Source organism: Equus caballus, chromosome 2, assembly GCF_041296265.1.
Source record: "Equus caballus isolate H_3958 breed thoroughbred chromosome 2, TB-T2T, whole genome shotgun sequence".
NCBI lineage: Eukaryota > Metazoa > Chordata > Mammalia > Perissodactyla > Equidae > Equus > Equus caballus.
The window spans coordinates 45,599,308-45,618,527 of NC_091685.1; the positions used below are offsets into that span (position 1 = coordinate 45,599,308).

Genomic DNA, 19,220 nt, shown 5'->3' on the forward strand with positions numbered 1-19,220 from the left:
CCGGGCAGGCCGAGTCAGGCTGCAGCAGAAAACTGGCTTTTGAGCAGAAAAGAACCCAGGAAGTCCATGCCCGGCTTGGACCCACTGGCCTGTGGCAGGAAGGGCCCCTCTGCCTCCCTGTGGCCGGCCATGCTCACTTCCCTCCCCCTCCCCCGGAGGCCTTGGAGGACGCAGCCTGAGGGATCCGTGCACAGGAGGAGTCTGGCGCCAAGGCAGGAAGGCTGGTGCTCCAGTACATGGTGGCATCTCCAGATTTTAGTTTTTGAATTCGTGGGACAAGCACAAAGCCCCGTGTCTCTGCCTGAGAGAGCAGGAGTTCCACCCACGTTCTCACTTAGAGGCAGGGCCTGAGCCCTGAAACGGCTGCCCTGTATTTTGTCACCTTTGAGACTAAGCTTCCATTTCCCAAGGCCAGGGGGAGCCAACAGGGCAGTACCTTCCGCCAACAAGCAAGAACCGGTTCCGCCCGATGTTCCGAGCCAGGGCGGAGGAGCGCCAGCCGTGCCCGTCCTGCACGTGGACAGGGCTCTCATGCCACCCAGGACACAGGGGCGGAGAGTGGGACAGAGAGGAACAATGACCCCTCCACAGCCCCCAAGGCTGAAGCCCTGGTTCGCCAGGATTCACACCCAAACCGACACACACGTTCAGTGGAATGGTTTGAAAATCCTTTTGCCAATTCTCTGTGAACTCGGCCTTCTGGAAGGCTGGGATGCAACCAATGTGCTCCCCAAATGCTGCTGAGTGAAAGGAAAGTAGTTTGTTTAGAAGGATGGTTCTGAGGTTTCTGCTGTCCATTCTCCTCCTCCGGGAAGGGAGCCTCTCAGACAGAGAAGACGGCAGCGTCCAGCGTGGAGATGGGAGAATAGGAGTGGCTAGAAGTAATTGAAGGAGCATTCGCTCTTCTCGTGGGCAGGACGGACACGTTAAGCGCGGGCACTGTGGCTACAGGCGGCCCTCGCTCCCAGGGCTCTGCCTCCCCTGATGAGCGAGTAAACCAGGGGCCAGCGAGCCGGTGACCCTGCGCCCCCTCGACCATGGTTCCGGGGACCCTTCTGGGCACCCCAGGCAGTGTCCCCGGCTGTGGGTCCTGCTGCTGACAGACGGCCCTTCAAGGCAGCCTGGTTCCTACTCATTTCTTCCTAAGCTTTTTAAGTTGTTGGAGAATTTTTTTTTTTTTACTTTACAAAATGATGCATGAATGCATGCTCACTTAAAAAAATAGCTTATTGATGTTTTAATCTAATTCCGGATAAACCTTCAGAAGCTGACTCAAGGGTTTCTTCAATATTCCCAGGGATGGTCTTAGGGCCATGGCTTCTCTGAGAGATTACACATGATTAATAAAAAAGAGCATTTAATAACCAGGAGTCTGGTTGGTATTTGATAGTTTTGCTAGATTTGCTGCTGACATTTTATTGATGGGGTTCAGAGATGCTGACCGGGGAGCCATCCATCAGGGTTTGTTGATATTTAGGAGGCCCAGTACAGCAGAGCTGGCTGCACCATGACGCCGGTCTCGCCAGGTGGCACTGAGTGCTGGGGAACGCGTTTGTGTCCACTATCCAAGCGAACGCTGGCTGCCGCAGCCTTCTCTCTCTGGGGGGAGAAACACCTGTGCATGTCTACCCTGCCCCTCGTTTCACCAAATTGCCTTCCTGCACTTGCTCAGGCCCTTAAAGAGATGGGAAGGATGCCTCACATGGATCAACAGCCCCCGTGACAATGCGGTGCCACCAGCGGTTTGCAGCGGCCGGGGCTGGCCCAAGCATGAGCTTACCGGTTCCCGTTAAACGTGGATTTGTACTCCCCCGTTGGGTGCAGCGTCTCGTCGGTGTACACAGGCACGGACGCCCGGACACACTCGTGCGAGCACTGCAGGGTCTCGTTATAGGCCGTGAAGATGTCCAGGCTGCTGGGCACCCGGGCGGGGGTGAAGTCCGTCAGGTTCTGGCAGCTTTCCTCCTGCTGGTTGATTTTCCGCTGGTGGCTGTTCCTACGAGTGTTCCCGCTTTGGGCACAGCTGGAAGACACACAAGTCGGGGTGGGGTGGGGGGTGGGGGCGGGCAGATGCTGAAGCCCGCCCGGGAACATGACTCCAGCGCTAAACGGTGGAACCTTCGTCTCCAGGCATTAATTATACATCATTTAATATTAAATGGTAATTCCCAGCCTCTTCAGAAAGATCAACCCCAATCAAGCAATCAGCTCTTTTTTTTAAATAAGATTTAAACTTTAAATGTTGTCATTATTGCAAGGAGGATTATGAAGTGAGCAGTTGAGCTGTGTTACCCCAGAGCTGAGGCCTTGTCTGGCCAAAGAAGGTCAGCTGGACAGTGATGCTGACTCGGTTTCCCCAGGAACACCTTGATGGGATCAACGCTGCTGGTGCTCATGGGGAAGCCCTTGAGTACAAGCTGGGGTGGCCCGACTGTTCATTTTGGAGCAGACTACTTCACTATCTTTGGGGAGAGTTGGGAAGTTGAGAGCCCGTGTGCTCAGCCCCTCCCCTGCCCACAAGTTGGAAACGACGTGGGATTGTCTGTCCTTCCCCTCCAGTCTGGTCTATGGAGAGAACCATCCCAAGTGTCCCATGGACACCTGCTTCCATGTCCCATTCCTCTGGACCACGAAGGCTTCCAGACGTCCCCAAGGACACACATGGGAATCCCACCCTTCTCAGCCAAGGGATTTGATGGAGCAGACAATCAATGAGCCCTCCCCACCCTGGATGTCACTTCTGGCAAGTTCACAGGGACGGGCGGGAGACCCATCCCCACAGAGGGTGACAGCTGGGAGGAAATTTGGGGAGCCCAGGGAACCTTATCAGGGCACTGGGCACCTGGTCCCCTTCTCCTCTCCCCAACTCTGTGCTCAGAGCCGATGCAGAATGAGGGTGCTGCAAGGGGTGGAGGGGCCTGAGCCTGTGTCCCCATAAGTCGTGGACATGCCTCTGCCTTGTCTTCCCAATGAGAGGAATCCCGACTGCTGGTGTGGAAGCCCCACCCCATAAATGAGGGTGAATGAATGAAAAAGTCAGGGGATCCCCAAGGTCATGGAACCCACTCATCCACCCTCTGCACTGTCTCCCTCGAGGGGCTGTAAACCCAAATGTGTGGGAAAACCACGGGGAAGCTGGCCCGCTTTCCATGGTGGGTCACAAAGTCCGCTGTCTCCTTGGGAGAGGGGGCTTTTCCTTCATCAAGATGCTCGACGAGGGGTCAGCCCGGCGGTGTAGTGGTTAGGTCTGTGCTCTGTTTCGGCGGCCTGGGGTTCTCGGGTTTGGATCCCAGGCACAGACCTACACACCACTCATCAAGCCATGCTATACAAAGTAGAGGAAGATTGGCACACATGTTAGCTCAGGGCCAATCTTCCTCACCAAAAGAAGAAGAAGACGAAGAAGAAGATGCTCGATGGGATTGTCCTGCCATGTGTCCACACGGTCCAGAGCTCTGGAGTGCTCCTCCAGCTGGCCAGCTCCTGCCTAAGTGGCCCCCTGTGAACTGAGTCTCGTCCTCGTCATCTGTCGCAGAAAATGCCCTGGGTCTCAGGCTTGCTGGCCATCAGGTGGCAGCTCCAGGCCTTGCCAGTTTGGTGGGAGGTCTCTTTGGGGTTTTGCCACCCCCGACACCCATCGGCCCTGTCTGATTTCTGTCACACCTGCAGGCAGCAGGGCATCCTTTGGGTCTATTGCTCCATGAGGGAGCTCAAGCTCTGATGAAAGGAGCCACGTCTGCTGGAGGAGTGGCTGCCCGCAGACGGGGCCTCTGTGGCGTGTGAGCAGCAGGTCACCCCGCAGCTCCCCGAGCTTCCCAGGGGTGAGCAGGTGTGTACACCCAGCAAGCCCAACCTCAAAGTAGGCCAATTTTCAGGAGGAAATAGGCAAAGACAGGCCGCCTGGAGCAAAGCAGTAACCTAGTTCGGCAAACACAGAGCGGCCGCGAGAGGGACGATGGATACAAGGAGGCTGGCCGAGCACCGGCCGCGGGGACAGCCTGGGACAGCAAGGGGCGGGCATGGACCAGTCCAGGCGGCTGGTATGAAACACAGAAAAAGAGTCGTGCACCGGATGGGCGATGCCCAAAGGTCGCGCCTGGATCCAGAGACAGGCTTTGGAGACAGGAACCTGCTGCCTGAGGAAGTGTCAGGAAGCCCGGGCTCGCTCGAGTTCTGCAGGGAAAGCCCCAGTGGGGGCTACACCCCAGGGCAGTTGTCAGGGAGCCTGGCGCCCGTGGTGGCCAAGCTGCCCCAGGGCCTAGGTGGGTGGGCTGTGCCACGGCAGAAGGGGCCGCTGGAGTCCCTGGCCCAAATGGAAAAACCCTTCCCTGGGCTGTGAGCGGCCAGGTTGGGTTTGATCCTTCTGTGCACGCTTCCCCACGGATGCCCACAGCCCCCCATTTCCAGGCCAGAGGAGCCGAGGATCCTTACCAGTTTTTTAAGACAAGAGTTGTAATCAGGGCAGCTATGACCATGATGAGGGAGACGGTGATGGTGATAATCTGATGGACAGCCAAACCTGGGAACAGAGAAAGGGAGAGGGGAGCTGTGAAACCAGGGCCGTGAGATGAAGGAGCCCAGGCACGGGATGGGCAGGCGGGGGCACGGACCACACGGGAAGATGGACCGAGGGGACGAGACACGTGTTCCTGTCAACCTGGACGTGCACGCGCCAGGTCCTGTCACTTGCAGTCTGCAGCCGCCCCGGCAAGGGGCCGTGTGGGGTGGCTGCCTGGGACCAGGACAGGCTCTCGGGTCTCTCCTGCCCCACATCACATCCTGGCAGGGGCTGTGGGCACCGGGGCTGCTCTCACCCGCAGTCTCAGAAGGGAGGCCCCAGCCCAGCCTCTCTCACTCCGCGAGCCATGACCCCGTGGGAGGCTGTGTCCTTTCTGCACGAGCCCCTCACCTGGCACAGGTAAGCTCTGGCTGAGGCGTCCCCAGTGCCGGTCACCCCATCTTTCTCTCCTCGCACCCTGGGTAAGCCTGCTCCTCCATTCTAAGCACCAGCGCAGCTGGTTTGCGAGTGGGAGCCGGGTTTGGCTGGACCCAGGAGGAGCCAGGATGGCCCCGGACTTCTTGGAAAGATGAGGGAGCGGGACACATGTGCTGACAGCCTTGCAGACGCAGGCACTTGGATCACTGGGAAACAGCCTCTCTTTCCAGAGTTTTCTGTAAGAAGTTCACTGCCTGATGAGGTTCCAGGGAATAAAAGTTCCAGGTCCAGTGGCTGATGCTTCCTGAAGGCTCAGAGGAGCATCGGCGGTCTGGCCTCGCCGCCCTGTCCTTGCTCTGTGTGCGTGCACGTGGTGGTGGTACAGAGGCAGCAGAAACAATAGGACAGGGACAGAAGGACCAGCCACTCCAGAAACAGGGCAGCCAGAGCCCCCCAGCTGAGCTGTCTGTGAACCCCACACATGGGCAGCCGGGGACAGGAACTCTCTCCCGTACTCTCCCTCTGCCCCCCGCCCCCTGCACCACCTCCCAGCAGCCACAGACACAGGGTGGGGAGGAAAGGCAGGCTGGCAGCAGCTCCCACCTCCAGCCCCCCATGTTCCTCCTGACGAGACATCTGCCACATCTTTCCCGGGACACGGACTCTAAGGGCCCCTGCCGGCGGACTCCACTGGTCAGTTAGGACCATTGGGAAGGTCCAGAGATCTGGCCCAGCCTTCCTGCTGTCAGCGAGAGCCACACCCAAAGGGCCGGGCAATGGAGGCTGTGAGGGGCTGCGCCTCACCCCACAGAAGTGCCGATCCCCGCTGGAGCACCGGTCCCCCTCCACGCCTGGCTCCCCATCCTGATGCCCATTTGCAGAGACCCACCCATCACACCTGAGGGGTCCTGGGGCGAGAGCACGCCGCACGTGTTCCCCTGTGGAGGGCTTCAGACGGGAAGCGTTTTCTGGCGGCCTCCCAAGGACACAGTCTCGCAAACAGATGTTACCTCTCTACTGACGAGGAGCCTCGTGGGGGGAATTCTAACAAACGATGCAAAGTTGGTGAGGCCAGAAAGCAAGCTTTCCCTTCCTGTTCACCTCTCTTCCGAGCTGTTTCTCGTTCTCACGAGGGAATCTCATCCTGAGCCCACAGGATGAGCACCACCAGGAGAACTGGGGCGCGTACACGGACGTCGTGGGCCTCCCTTCATTCACTCTTCCATCCTTTGATTCCAGAACCATTTATTGAGCACCTGCTGAGTGCCAGGTAGTGACAGTTTTGACCAATTCAGCTGTGGTGCCACCCTCAGCAAACAGCTGCTCTGGTGCCATGTTTTAAAGGGGCAGCACTCACTGCTGGTTCTGGCCAATGGTTTGCTATTCAGTTGTGCCCAATTGGCGGCATCTGCTAGAAACTTCTAGGCCAGCTTTCCTTCTTCTCTAGGACTGCCAAATCAGCTTGCCAATGGCGCTGAAAGCTAGCTATGCCACAGGGGCCACCCTCAATCTCACCAACAATGGAGGGCCCACCAGCCTCAGTAATCCCTGTTTATTCACCAGCTTCCCAGAGACCCAACTCAGACTTTGTTGGCAGAGGGAGGTTGAAAAGGATGTCTAGTTTAATGAACAACCAGGGAGGATGGCTGCTCAGTCTCCCCTCACTCTCCATCCTGTGTCTGTGCTTCCTTTGATGAGAAGGATGCTGGTGACGATGGTGATGGTGATGGTGGTGATGACGATGATGATGATGATGGTGATGCTGATGATGGTGATGATGGTGACGATGATGCTGATGGTGATGAGGATGGTGATGACGATGATAGTGATGAAGATAATCATAGCATGCTCAACAAGTGGTAGCAATCGTCAGGTGTGTATTATCCCATTTACTCCTGCCAACAACTCTCAAAGGCAGATACTGCCTTTTGTCATCATTAACGGAAGTGAGAACTCTGGGCAGGTTTATGTAAACTCCTTGGGTCAGCAAGACCTGTGGGCTCCAAGGCCATCCTAAGAGCAGTAGTGTTGTACGATTCCAAGCTCGGACTTTATTCGTCTAAGTTTTGGCTTTGACCTGCCAGCCTCACTACTTCTGAGGCAGAGGCTGGCCCCTCTCCCCTCTGTGTTCCTGGGGGAGAACAAGCTTCTAAATCATGGAGGCGGGTGCCTGAGCCCCACCACCTCCTCAGGGACAGAGCCCTCGGGGAGCGCCGCGGGCCCATGCCCAAAGCCCCTCAGCCCTCTCTAGGCAGGTCACACCCCAATCTCCACGGCAAGAAATAAACCTTGGTTTCTTGTGCTAAATCTGCCGTCTTCTGGGTCAGGAGAATTCAACAGCTGAGGGGTGGGTAATGTCAAAGAGCACAGTGAGTGGGAGTGAGCCAACAGGAGTGTGGGGACCTGTTCACCTACGGGGCCATGCCCAGCTAGAGGCACTGAGCGACCCCCTGCAACAGCAGAGCACTCTCGTCCATTCCCCGGCCTCGGCAGGGCCAGAGGAGGTCCAAGCTTTGACCTTTCCTCTTCTTACTAAGGGGATTCTTCTGTGGGGTGAACATGTGCGGCGGCCAAACCCCTTGGGAGGGAAGAGTCCGTGACCAGCTGTGGCTCAGATGGCTCATTCCCTCCCATTCCCCCTGCGGGTGAGGACAGGAAAGCACTGACTCTCTTCTTCTGATGGATCAAAGAAACTGAGGCCCTGAGGGGGAAACAGCAGCTCCAGGGAGCCCTCACCTACGACTGGAAGAATAGAAGCCCACACCTTTGCCCGAGGTCCTCAGGAGTCTCTGAGCCCCTTAAGAAAAGGCAAACCTCCATCATCCTTATAGCCACCCCTCCCTGCCATGCACGGCCTGACACAGCGCCTTACAACAGCAGCTGTGGGACTCACTGAGTCTACATCTGAAAAGCAGAGAATAAAAACCAGGGAAGAGGCAGAAAGGGAACAACATAACCCCAATGTTTGCCCTGTGTTGGAGGCCCTTCTCCTGCCTTCTGCGTGAGTTTCTCTGTAGGACTTGCCAAATCAACAATTGGAGGAAACGGTATGTGGGTTCATAACCAACTAAGATCATCTGGGCAGAAATACAATAGTATAACGACTACGCTTTCTGGAAAGACTTCTCTACCCCAGGCACCTTGCTAAGTCTTCACACACGTGATCAATTTAACACATCGCCCATCTGCAGTTTCGCACCTGCCTGATACTCAAAGGAGTAAAATGATTTTCCCATAGTCATTCGGCAGAGCCAGGGTCAAGGGCAATTCTCTGCTCTGGGGTCCTGGTGAAAACCAAATATCTAAGTCCAAATCGAACACATCTGTGGCCACTTCCTGGCAATAAAATTGGTTAGAGGTAACAGCTCACTACTCCTCACATACTTGGCTTGCAAAGCAACTGGCCTTGTGCTTCGCCGCCTGGCCTGTGGCTCTTGATGGGCCGCTGGGCTCCAGTGTAAGGAATCAATGGCTACCAGTGGACCCCACAGGCCCCACGCTTCTGACAGGTGGTAAGAACGATGTTTGTAGGAAGCAGGTTGGAAGATGGAAAATCCATAAGGATGCTTCACCATTTCCTGTCCTCAAGGGGTCAGCTACTAAGAAGAGAGCAGAACAAGACGCAAGAAGTTGCGCAGCATTTCTGTCCTGGCATCTAGTCCTCCCCAAATGCCAGGAGTCATTTCCCCACCTGTGTAAGACCCTTAAGTCTTCGCATGGATCCTGGGCAGGCAAAGCTTGCCCTAAAGGTCCATATAGTAAATATTTTAGGTTTTGAGGGGAGCACGGTCTCTGTCACCGTTTCTCAACGCTGCCGTGATAGCGCAAGAGCAGCCACGGACAGTATGCAAACAAATGGCTGTGTTCTAATAAATCTTTATTTATATAAACAGACAGAGGTCAGATTTGGCTCATGGGCTACAGTTTGAGGACACCTGATTTGGGTGAATAATTGAAGGTGGCTGGGCTTACAAATTAAATAAAAGAATGCATCATTTCGAATGGCTAGTTAAAGCTGGGACTCAGACCACAATCCTTTGGTTCTGAACGCTAGAACCTTCACACTCCATCTTCAAAGGTTTACCGTCTTTCGAGATTTTCACTGGCCGCTGACAAGGTGATTTCAAAGACAGACACAGCTACTATCTTATCAAGTTGGGCCATAAAACCCAGCAGCGGGCAGCTTCGCCCCACTGGGTTTGTTCACGTGAAGTCGACGCGAGGACAGATCACTTCGTGTGACGGTCCCCCTTAAGAGCTCAATCAGAAAGGATTCTTGCTTTTTGGAAACTGAATCTCAGGGAGAATTTTACCCATTTGCTCCTTCCAGTGACGCTCAGAAATCTTTCAGCCATGTATCTCTCAATTTTCTCCATGAAGGTTGACAAGAAACCGCATCTTGCAAAAGACAAGGCCGTGGAGATCCTGCAATCACTGTGGTGACGGTCCATGGACAGCGCTGCCTGCCTCATGCAAAGGGCCCCGTTCTTAGGAGGACATCTCCCCAGCCGCTCTCCATCCTTACTAATTTCTCTCAGCAATCACACCTTAAATCACGTTCCCTCGGGTCAACCTCTGGTGGTCACTAAGTAACGCAGGCAGGACCATCTGTCCCATAAACCCCACTGACCCTGGGCAAGGCCATCCTCCAACAGGGTCTATGCTAGCTGCCAGGTGGGCCGTGATTGGGTTGATCATGATGTCACCTTAAGGGAACATACACTTCATACCCCCAAGAAAGGGGAAAACAACAAACAAAACTTTCTCCCCTCCACTTCCAAGGTCAATATCAAATCCATCTTCAAACTCTTTGCAATTCAGACAAGGCCCCAGAGTGCGGAGCATGCTGTGCGGGGACTCTTGCCTCCCTTTCCTGACAGGTGTTATTGTTCCTGCTAATTTAGGGGTTCTTTCTGCTCCTGGTAATTGCCACTGTATACTAATGCGCTAGGAATCAGCTGCCATCCAGATAATGAAAAATTATACCCGGAATAATGGATGGGGACAGATGGATTACCAAGCTCTGCATCAATCAATAGTGCTTTTACGGTTATATTTGTGGTGGTTTGTAATAAGATCAGGCCCCGAAGATTGATGTGGGAGTTGGTAATCCATCTCTGGGTCTGGACGAATTTCCTATTAAACGAAACATGGGCCGTTGTCCATGACAAAAACAACCCCATTGAGGGCCTTCTTTTCTAGCCCTTGAGAGGGGTGAGTGGCACACCTGGCTGGGACGCTTGGGTGAAGGCAGGAACAACGGCCCTGGAATTCACCGAAGCAAAGGGACGACGTTTTCGCGTTTACAGCAGCTCATCTCACAATGCAGGGATCCCATGCGCCTGCGCTGTGGGAACAAAGACTCAGCGGCCAGTGGATCCAAGGATGTGCGTCTTCAGGGGGTTGACAGGTGAGAGGTGACAATGGGTGTTCAAAGTGGTGACTCTGTTGCAAAGAAACCGTTCCTTTTCCACAAAGGCTGCAGAACGATGACTCCTCAGTTCGCCCTTGACAAACAGCCTCTGGAACGTGGTGACGCTCACACTGTCCCCTGGGACAGGCAAGAGGCCAGTCGACCTTCCTGAGCAGGTTTATGCTGCAGGGTTTACGCCGAGGTTTAGGCTCGTTCTGAGGCAGTAGGCCACCTTGGGGGTGGGGGCAGGATGTTGAGGAAAATTCACCTTCTAAAACTGGGATGTTCACAGACAAATAAGGCCACCAGCTTTGGTGGCAGGGGCACAAAGCCATGCCATTTCCTGAGTGACCCTACAGAGCGTTCCATGGGGTGACTCATGGAGGAGCTCGAGCGAGGCCCATTGAGACAAGCCTCCTCTCACTGGAAATCCCTCCAGCTCAGGGCAGGATCATCCTCAGAGAGCACAGAACACCACTGGGGAAACAGCTGTGCTGATGTCTCACAGGACTCGGCTTTGTCCCCACTACACGGTGAAAGTGAGTCCTCAAGGAATCACCCCAAAAGGACCTCAGAGTCAGGTGGCAGCAGTGGTCCTCACCCTGGACATCCAGCCATGTGTGGAGACATTTCTGACTGTCACACAGAAGGTGGGGTGATTCTATTGGCATCTGAGGGTGGGGGCCAACGATGCTGGCAGGATCCTGCAATGCACAGGATGACCCCATAAGAAAGAATGATCCAGCCCAAAATGTCAGTGGTCCTGAGGTTGTCATGGGAGGCTAATGGGAGAAATGCATGAACGACATCAAGAATTGGGCATCTGAGTCACAAGCCCACATCACACCATCTGAATTGATTCACTGGGACACCATCAGTGTGGAAGCCTGTGGTTAGCGAGTCAGAAATGTCCCTTGATCACACCCCATGTGGCCACACAGTGAGAAATGTGGTCCTTTCCCCCCATGTGCCCTTCTCTCCCTTCAGCCCTTCCTCAGGGATAGCACAGGCGGGCTGGGAGGGGCCTGCAGGCCTGATTCCGGCTGTTGGAGAGTCAGTCCACATCATGAACTGATGCTCATCCTACTGGGAGCGGGCGCCACATGTCCTTCCAAGTGAACTAGTTCACACACAGCTCACCACAACCCCACGACATGGGCACAAAGATGCCCCCGTTGCCACAGGGAGGTTAAGGGGGTTTCTCGAGGTTACATGGTGCAAGACCACCCTCAGGTTGAATAATTCCCTGGAAGGATCCACAGAATTGAAGAAAGCTGTTACACTGCAGTCACGGCTTATTACAGGGAAAGGATACAGACTCAAGTCAGCAACGGGAAGAGGCACGTGGGGCAGAGTTCAGGAGAGACCAGGCGCGGGCTTGTAGCCATCCTCTCCCAGGGAGGAATGTCACAGCACCAGCTCCTCCCAGTGATGACAGTGACCACACGCCCAAGTGTCACCAGCCAGGAGCTCCCCTGAGCCTGGGTGTCCAGTCTTTGGTGGGGCTCCATCAGGTGGACATAGTCGACCTCCTGCGTGGCTGGTCTTAGTCTCCCGCCCCTTTAGAGGTAGAGCTGACATCCTATAGTCCAAGGCCCCCAGGTAAACAAAGACATTCTTATCAGGCAGGATCTTTCCAGGGCTTAGAGGTGACCTCCAGGAGCTGAAGTCAAGGACATTTCTTTGAGCAAGGTTGACTATTTACTGCACACACAGCTAAGACCCAGCAAACAGGGGACTCAGATCCAAGAAGCCTTGCTCTGGGGCCCGTGCCTTTAGTGTCTCCCCTGAACAACCTGTTGGAGCACAGTGGCCCCTTCTCCATAGGTGGATGGTCAGTGGCCGTGGCGCCACAGTCCAGGGAGCACCTGGGGATCGTGATACAAACCCTGCTGGCTGGGCCTTCCAAAGGGACTTGCCCTTGGACTCATATCCCCTGACGTTAGGCTCAGCTAAAGCTGTCCCATCCCTGGGTTGACCACATTGCAGAGCAGATCCCTTGGACAAGGAAACTTTCTTTGCACTTGGAGACTCCTCTGAATTTGAGAGCACGGAGCCACGGGCGGGGAGGCAGAGGGAGCCTAGGGGCTGAAACAGTCACACGGTCACACAGCAGCCAGATCCAGACTCCAACCAAAGCATCCATCTACCTCCACTTCTCAGCATCATCTCTCGACCACAGCTCAGCTTGCTCCGCGGCAAGCACTGCCCTTTCAGACCTGGGTGGGACGTGGTGGGCAGAGAGCTTGGGAAACTCCACGCCCTGGGTCAAATTGTGACCCCCTACAAATTCATGTGTTGAAGTCCTAGCCCCCCAGTACCTCAGAATGTGACTTGATTTGGAAAGAGGGTAGCTGCAGATGTAATGGGTTGAGTTAAGATAAGGTTGTACTGGGAGCAGGGCGGGCCTCAAATCCAAAATGACTGGTGTCCTTCCAAAAAGGAGACATTTGGGGACAGATAGGCACACAGGAGGAAGACTGGTGTGAGGCTGCCACCAGCCAAGGAACCACCAAAAGCCAGCAGAGTGGCCTGGAGCATCCTCTGCAGAGCTTGCAGACACCTCGATCTCCGGCTTCCGGCCTCCAGACTGTGAGCCGGTAAATTGCGCTGTTTACACTGTGGTACGCGGTCATGGCAGCCGTGGAAGCCAACTCTCCCTCGGAGCTGGAATGCCTTCTGAAGGCTCGGGTGCCTGGGGGCATCAGTGAGAGGCAAAGGGGCCCATGCCCTTGCTGTGTATTCACAACATCATGACCCGCTTCACAGCTGACTCCAGAGCCACCATCTTAACTGCACACTCTGTGGGCCCTGCGACAGATGGCACCAGGACCTGGGCGTCCAGCCCCCGGACAAGTGACTTGGTTTCTCTGTAGTGGATTGGCCGGTGCCCCCCACAATTCATGTCCACCTGGAACCTTATTGGCAAATAGAGTCTTCACAAATTTAATCAATTACCTAAGGATCTTGAGATGAAATCATCCTAGATTCAAGGTGCGCCCTCAATCCAACAGCTGGTGTCCTTGTAAGAGACAGAAGAGGACACAGACACAGGGAAGAAATCCACATGAAGGTGGAGGCACAGATGGAGCCACGCGGCCACAAGCCAAAGATTGCCGGTGGCCCCCAGAAGCCAGGAAAGGCTGGAAGGATCCTCCCCTGGGCCTCTGGAGGGAGGTGGGGCTGCCGACAGCTTGATTTTGGCTTCTGGCCTCCTGAACTGGGAGAGAACACATTTCGGTTGTTTTAAGCCACTTGGTTTGTGGTAATTTGTCACGGCAGCCCCAGGAAATTAATACACCCACTTTGCCTCAGTTTCCTCATTTGCAAAAAGATGGAGGGAGGATTTCTGCAGAGGATGCAGCCGCATCGACGGCCGCACGCCCAGGGCACAGGAAGCCCCCGTGAGTGCAGTTTCTTCTCCTGTGTGGCACTCGGGCTGGGCCTGTGCAGCCCCGCTCCTCTCTGCCCACGCCAGCAAATCCTCCAGAGATGCTGGTAAATGCAGATCCTGAGTCGGCAGCCCTTCCTCCGAGGGGCCGAGATTCTGTGTCTCTCCGCTCTTTGGGTTGAGGTCAGAAACCTAGGGCCCTCGGGCCACATGCAGCCAGATTTTGTAAATAAGTTATTGGCACATGGCCACGTCTATTCACTTACACATCAGCCAAGCCTGCCTTTATTCTACAACCGCAGGGTTGAGACCTGAAAGCCTAAAATGTTTGCTGTCTGGTCCTTTAAGGAAAAGTTTGGGGTCTTGCCCTAGAGGATGCCCGAGCATCCCAGGGTGGGCACTGTTGTGTGTGGCACTGGCTGGGGCACGAGTGGGCAGCTGGGAGGAGCGAGGGCTGACCCTCCATGACCCTGCCCACCCACTCTTCTCATGGACCTCTCCCACCGTGTGGTCATACAGATCCGGAAAGTCAAGCCTGCAAAGTCACCCTTGTGGAAAGCAGCGGAGGCTTTATACGCATTTCTGAACTGCATTTCACGGCTCTGAGAGTGGGTTACACACGGAAGCCAGGACCCATCCATCCATCGGGTCCCTCAGACTCACAGTCAGTGGGCAGCAGAGACGGGGATGCTGAATCAGGTCCCAGGAAATGTGCCTCCGAGCCTTGGACCCGGCTGCCCCAGGCGTGGGGATCAGACCTGCTCATTTACAGGCAGCATCGTTTCCGAGCAGGAGGCCAGTCCCGTGGGAAATGCAAAGCCCCCCCCAGAGACAGGACAGGACTCTACACTTCAGAGCATGAGCATCGGGGCTTCTTAAGCCTGCCCCTGCCTCCTCCTCCCCCTGTTTTCCCCATTTCCTCCCAGGACTCTCGGGCACACGCACACGCATGCACACACGCAGGCACACACGCAGGCATACTGAACTTACTGCTCATCACTGAAGAACAGAAGCAGCTGATATTCAGCTCCGAGCTCAGGAGCCAACATGGAAATGACCCATTTCTTTCTCTTAACTCGCAATAGCATTTGAATATTTCAACAAAGGATGACAGGCTGAGAAGGAATGTGCTGGGGGAAGCCAGCATCGCTCCTTGCTAACAAGAGAGGTCGGGGGGCTGGGAAGGGACACCCACGTGGCACCTATGAGCAGCGCTTCAGAGGGCAGAGGTTCCTTCTGCTATCAAAGCAGCTCGGTCCACGGAGCTGGGCCTGGCAGCCGGGGCTCTGGGTCCCACGTGTCAGCTGCAGAGCCTGTGACCGGATTACTCACCAGCAGCCCCAGCACCCACCATCGCGACGGAGTCTATATTTAGCCCATCAAATGGTGAATGGATCAAACCTCCAAGCAAGTGGCGAGGCTCTCCCCCACAAAGCCTGGCTGCTCTCCCTCGGAGCCATCCTTGCCACGTGACCTCGACAGTCCTGTTCTGCAGATGATGCTCCTGGCACTGCCATGGTACTCCAGGTCCAACGCTGGCAAACAGTAGGTGTGCAGGGGCTGGAGCCTTTCACCCTGCGTATCATTACAGCCAAGTCTGGGCAGACGCTCAGCCACCTTCCCGGAGCGAGACAGTAAGGGCACGGCCCGCAGCAGACTCTTGGTAAACATGTTCTAAACAGACGGGGGGACCAATGTCTCGTCTGTCTCAGAAAGCCCCAGGATGCTCAGAGCACCACGGCCCACTCCCACGCAGTGTCAGTCCCAGGGGTCTTAGTCTCACTAATTTTCATTTGAGGCTCTCTAAAAAGATATTCCCTGTGCCCCATCACCTACCTGAAGTAGACAGACGAGAGACTAAACCACAAGACATTTACCTCCCTGTGGTCTGCGTCCTTGTCACCTACTTATTTTCAGTGATGTTTCAGCGTATTGACCGTGGCCCCAGATGGATACGCCCACCTAGAGGCTCCATCCGAGAGCAGGGCATTTGGGCACGACCTCCACCATCTACAGGCAGAGACCAGGCGAAGGATGGAGCAAGCAGATCTTGGATGCTGGGCAAGCACGAGAGGGGCACTCAGATCAAGTCGAGCAAGAAGACCCCTTGCTGTCGGTGTGTCACAGACAAAGACAAGATCGTGCGGCAGAAACAAACGTAACAACGGACTCGATCACACTTGAAGCCGGTTCTACTTGCATTCTGACCTCCGCTCTGTAACTTCGAGCTGCCTCCCTTCAGAATCGCTCAGAAGGTCGCAGGCGCAGCACAGGCAGCCTCTAGCCCAGCACAGAGCGGCCCACCATCGCTGCTCCTGTCCTGGGGTCTTGGGTAGAGGAAAGAGCAGTGTCTGGGACTCGGCCCTGAGAACCTGATCTCCGATGGAAGCTGCACCCGGACCCCTGGACCCACAAGGGTCCCTTGCAAGAACGCCTTCTGCGTCAGGCTGCCCGGAAGGAGCTATGCTGCTTGACGACGGTGCCGCACGCCCTTCACCAGAGGGAGACAGGGTAGGGCCATGTCTCTGTGCTGGGCCTGTAGGGCCACAGACGGCCACGCCATCATTTCTCTCCCTCATCCTCGTGCAGGGCCTGACAGACCCCCAAAGAGACATGATTGAAGAGTGAAACATTGTGTCTCCTGAGGGTCCCTCTTAGATAGAAAAGTGCTATGTGTCCATTCAGTAGCTGTCTATTGAGGCCCTACTATGTGCAGGCACCAGGCTGGACACTAAGCTGCAGTTGGGGACAAGAGCAGGCCAGTCCCCAGCCTGAGCATGCGCAGTCAGGAGCTGAAGAGGCAGGCCAAGCAAGCACACTCAGAAATGAAAGTGCGCTGTATCTGCGACAAAGCTTCAATGATAAGAAGTATCGGAACCAATCAGGAAGTTGGAGAGGGGGTCCCCAAGGAGACTAAGACCATCCCCTGGGAGTGATATGTCACCACTGTGGCCCCAAGTTGTCCACCCCCAGACATGCTCTTTGCTGTGTCACTTTGCAGCACTCCCCGTGTCACTTCTGGGCTGCGCCAGCAACGAGAGCAGAGGCTGGACACGGGCACGTGTGTGAGGCTGGCTCTCATGCACTTTGCCATCGCCAGGAGAACATGCCCAGGCCAGCCACTGGCAGATGAGAGACACGTGGAGCAGAGCTGACAGCCTCAGTCACGGGAACTGAAGCCAGCCCAGATCAGCAGACAGACGGCAACCCCCAGGCACGTAAGAGGAGCCGAGACATACACTCTTACGTTGTGTGCCCCGAGATTTGGTGCTGTTTGTTACACGGCATTTCTGGGGCCATAGCTAGCCGACACTCTGGGCAAAGAGGGGAGGGGATGGTCTTTCAGGCAAGGAGAAGGAACCGCATGCAGGAAGGGTGGGCTGGGCTGGAGGCTCGTGGCGGGAAGCCCTCACTGACAACAATACAGGGGATCACGGCTCCCGAGGGGGCAGGGCAGCTTCCCATCCAGAGAGCTCAGAGCATCATCAGACATCACCAGGTGCTCCACCTGGTCTTCCCAGCCTCACTCACACTGCTGTCACTTCCCCAAAGAGCTGCTCACACAGGAGCCTCGTCTCAGACTCTCCCTTCAGGAACCCCGGGCTCTGCCACCTGGGACGAAGGGAAGGGATGTGGCACAGATGGGCTTTGCTCTGCAGAGAGAGAGGGATTTAGGGAGGTGGCTGTGGCAGCCCGAAGGCACCCTGTCTGCAGGGACTATGGCGGACGCAGCCCTGCGTTCCCCAAAGACCCCGCTCAGCGCTCCAGAAAAGCAAGAGTTCTGTGCTCCGATCAGAACAGGGACCCTGTGCACGAAGCTTAGCTCCCTCCTGGAGACGCATGAGGCACAACTTTGAGAAGCCTCCAGAAACGAAACCTACTTCAGAGAGTCGGTTGAACCCAGTGTTCCCCAGACAACGTGACACCTGCAAGCTCCTCCCAAAGAACAGCCGCGTCTGAACCCCCGGGCGAAACGAGTCTCCATGGAACTCGGCAGAACGTAGGCTCAGGAGAGGAGCGAGCCCCTGTCTCGTGGGCCTGCTCGCTGAGGCTTCTCCAAATCCAGCACCCTATCCTCAGCCCTTGTGAGCATCTATGGGAGGGAAGGAAGAGACTCAGCTTGGGAATCGCCAGTCCAGGGGGACGCTCCCTGGTGCGCAGTCATGGCTGGGATCAGCTCCTGCTTCAGAAATTAAAAGAAGAGCCAACCAGGATGCATGTCTACTACAAATGTTGCCCAGAACTTTGAAGCACGGGTCCTGGGCTCCGAGCCAGGGTACCCCGCCGTGTGGTGACAGTCATCTCTCAGGCCTCACAGAGCTGCTTCCTGCCGGACCGAGTCTCTCCCCTGGGCTGGCTGCTTCTCACTTGGGATCCCGTGGTGGCCGCCCCTCCATCTGGTCATTGATACAGCTGCAGAACTCCCTTGGCAGCCACCTCCCAGCGAGCTCTGAGTCAACCCTCAGGGTTCAACAGAGTCTGAGAGGCAGGGGGGAGGTCCGGCCTCATCTCCTCCGAGCACCTGGCCGTCCGGCTGGCTCAGCTCTGCCTTCAAAATCCACTGAGAGTGTGAGTGGAGCCAGCAGGAGGGAGACGGCCACCCCTACATGCCATTAAAACTATGCAGCCACAAAGTTTGGGGAAATTCAATGCAATTTTGATGGGGGAAGGGAAGGTGCGAGAGGAGGCCAATGCAGGAGCTCCCAGGACCAGCTCTACAGGGGCTCTCTGAACACGTGGTAAAGCCTTCGTGGTGGGGAATGTCGCTAAATCCAACAGCAGTCGCTGTCTTTATGCCACTAACTGCCACTTTATTAAAAACAATAAACAGGCAAATAGATGCATTTAAAAGGCCCCAATACCCCCTTCCCCCACCCAGCGGCTCTGCTTGGCGGTCTGTTGCCCTCAGGCAGTGGTCTGCACCCCTTTCTCCCACTAGGATGGGGCGCTTGATGAGAATCACGGCTGTCCACCCCCAGCTCCATGGCAGAGCCACCTGTCAGGCCAGGTGGGGCGGGGCCTCTCCCACATCTTGCTCCCAGGGCTGCTGCAGTGCCGGCTTTGGGCTCTTGGCCCCATGGTGCCAGGAGAGCAGGGAGGAGGGCCTGACGGGTGGCAGGCACAGGGGAGGGGAGCTCCTGGTGGAAGAAGGAAGCGACCGGGACAACAGCTGCCCTTTGCTTTGCTGTGGGATCCTTGTGACATCCTAACCCAAGTGTGCGAGACAGCCTTTCAAAGCACGAGGCTGAGACCCCCGTCACAGAGAACAAGCAGAAACAAACACGCAGAAAAATGTTCAGGTTCAGTCTGGGAAATCAGAAGCCAGGAATTCCCTGTGAGTCTGGTACACAGAAAGGCACTCTTCTCCTACTCCCAAAATGACAGCCATTTGGAGTCAAGGAGGCGTCCGCGGGCCGCAGAGACGAAAACAGAGGCTGAAGCCTTCCCAGGAGGATGGGCCCTCCAGAAAGACGGAAACC

At 55.7% G+C, this 19,220-nt stretch overlaps 1 protein-coding gene across 1 annotated transcript in view; it reads right to left on the reverse strand.

Moving 5' to 3' along the window:
* The window catches only part of AJAP1 (adherens junctions associated protein 1), a 127,947-nt gene that overhangs the window by 7,988 nt on the left and 100,739 nt on the right, over positions 1-19,220 (reverse strand). Inside the window, exons 3-4 of the mRNA XM_023635913.2 lie at positions 4,432-4,519; positions 1,781-2,023 (exon numbers count right to left, since the gene is read on the reverse strand). Of these exons, the coding sequence (XP_023491681.1) occupies positions 1,781-2,023; positions 4,432-4,519 (331 nt within the window). The remainder of the gene's footprint in view (positions 1-1,780; positions 2,024-4,431; positions 4,520-19,220) is intronic.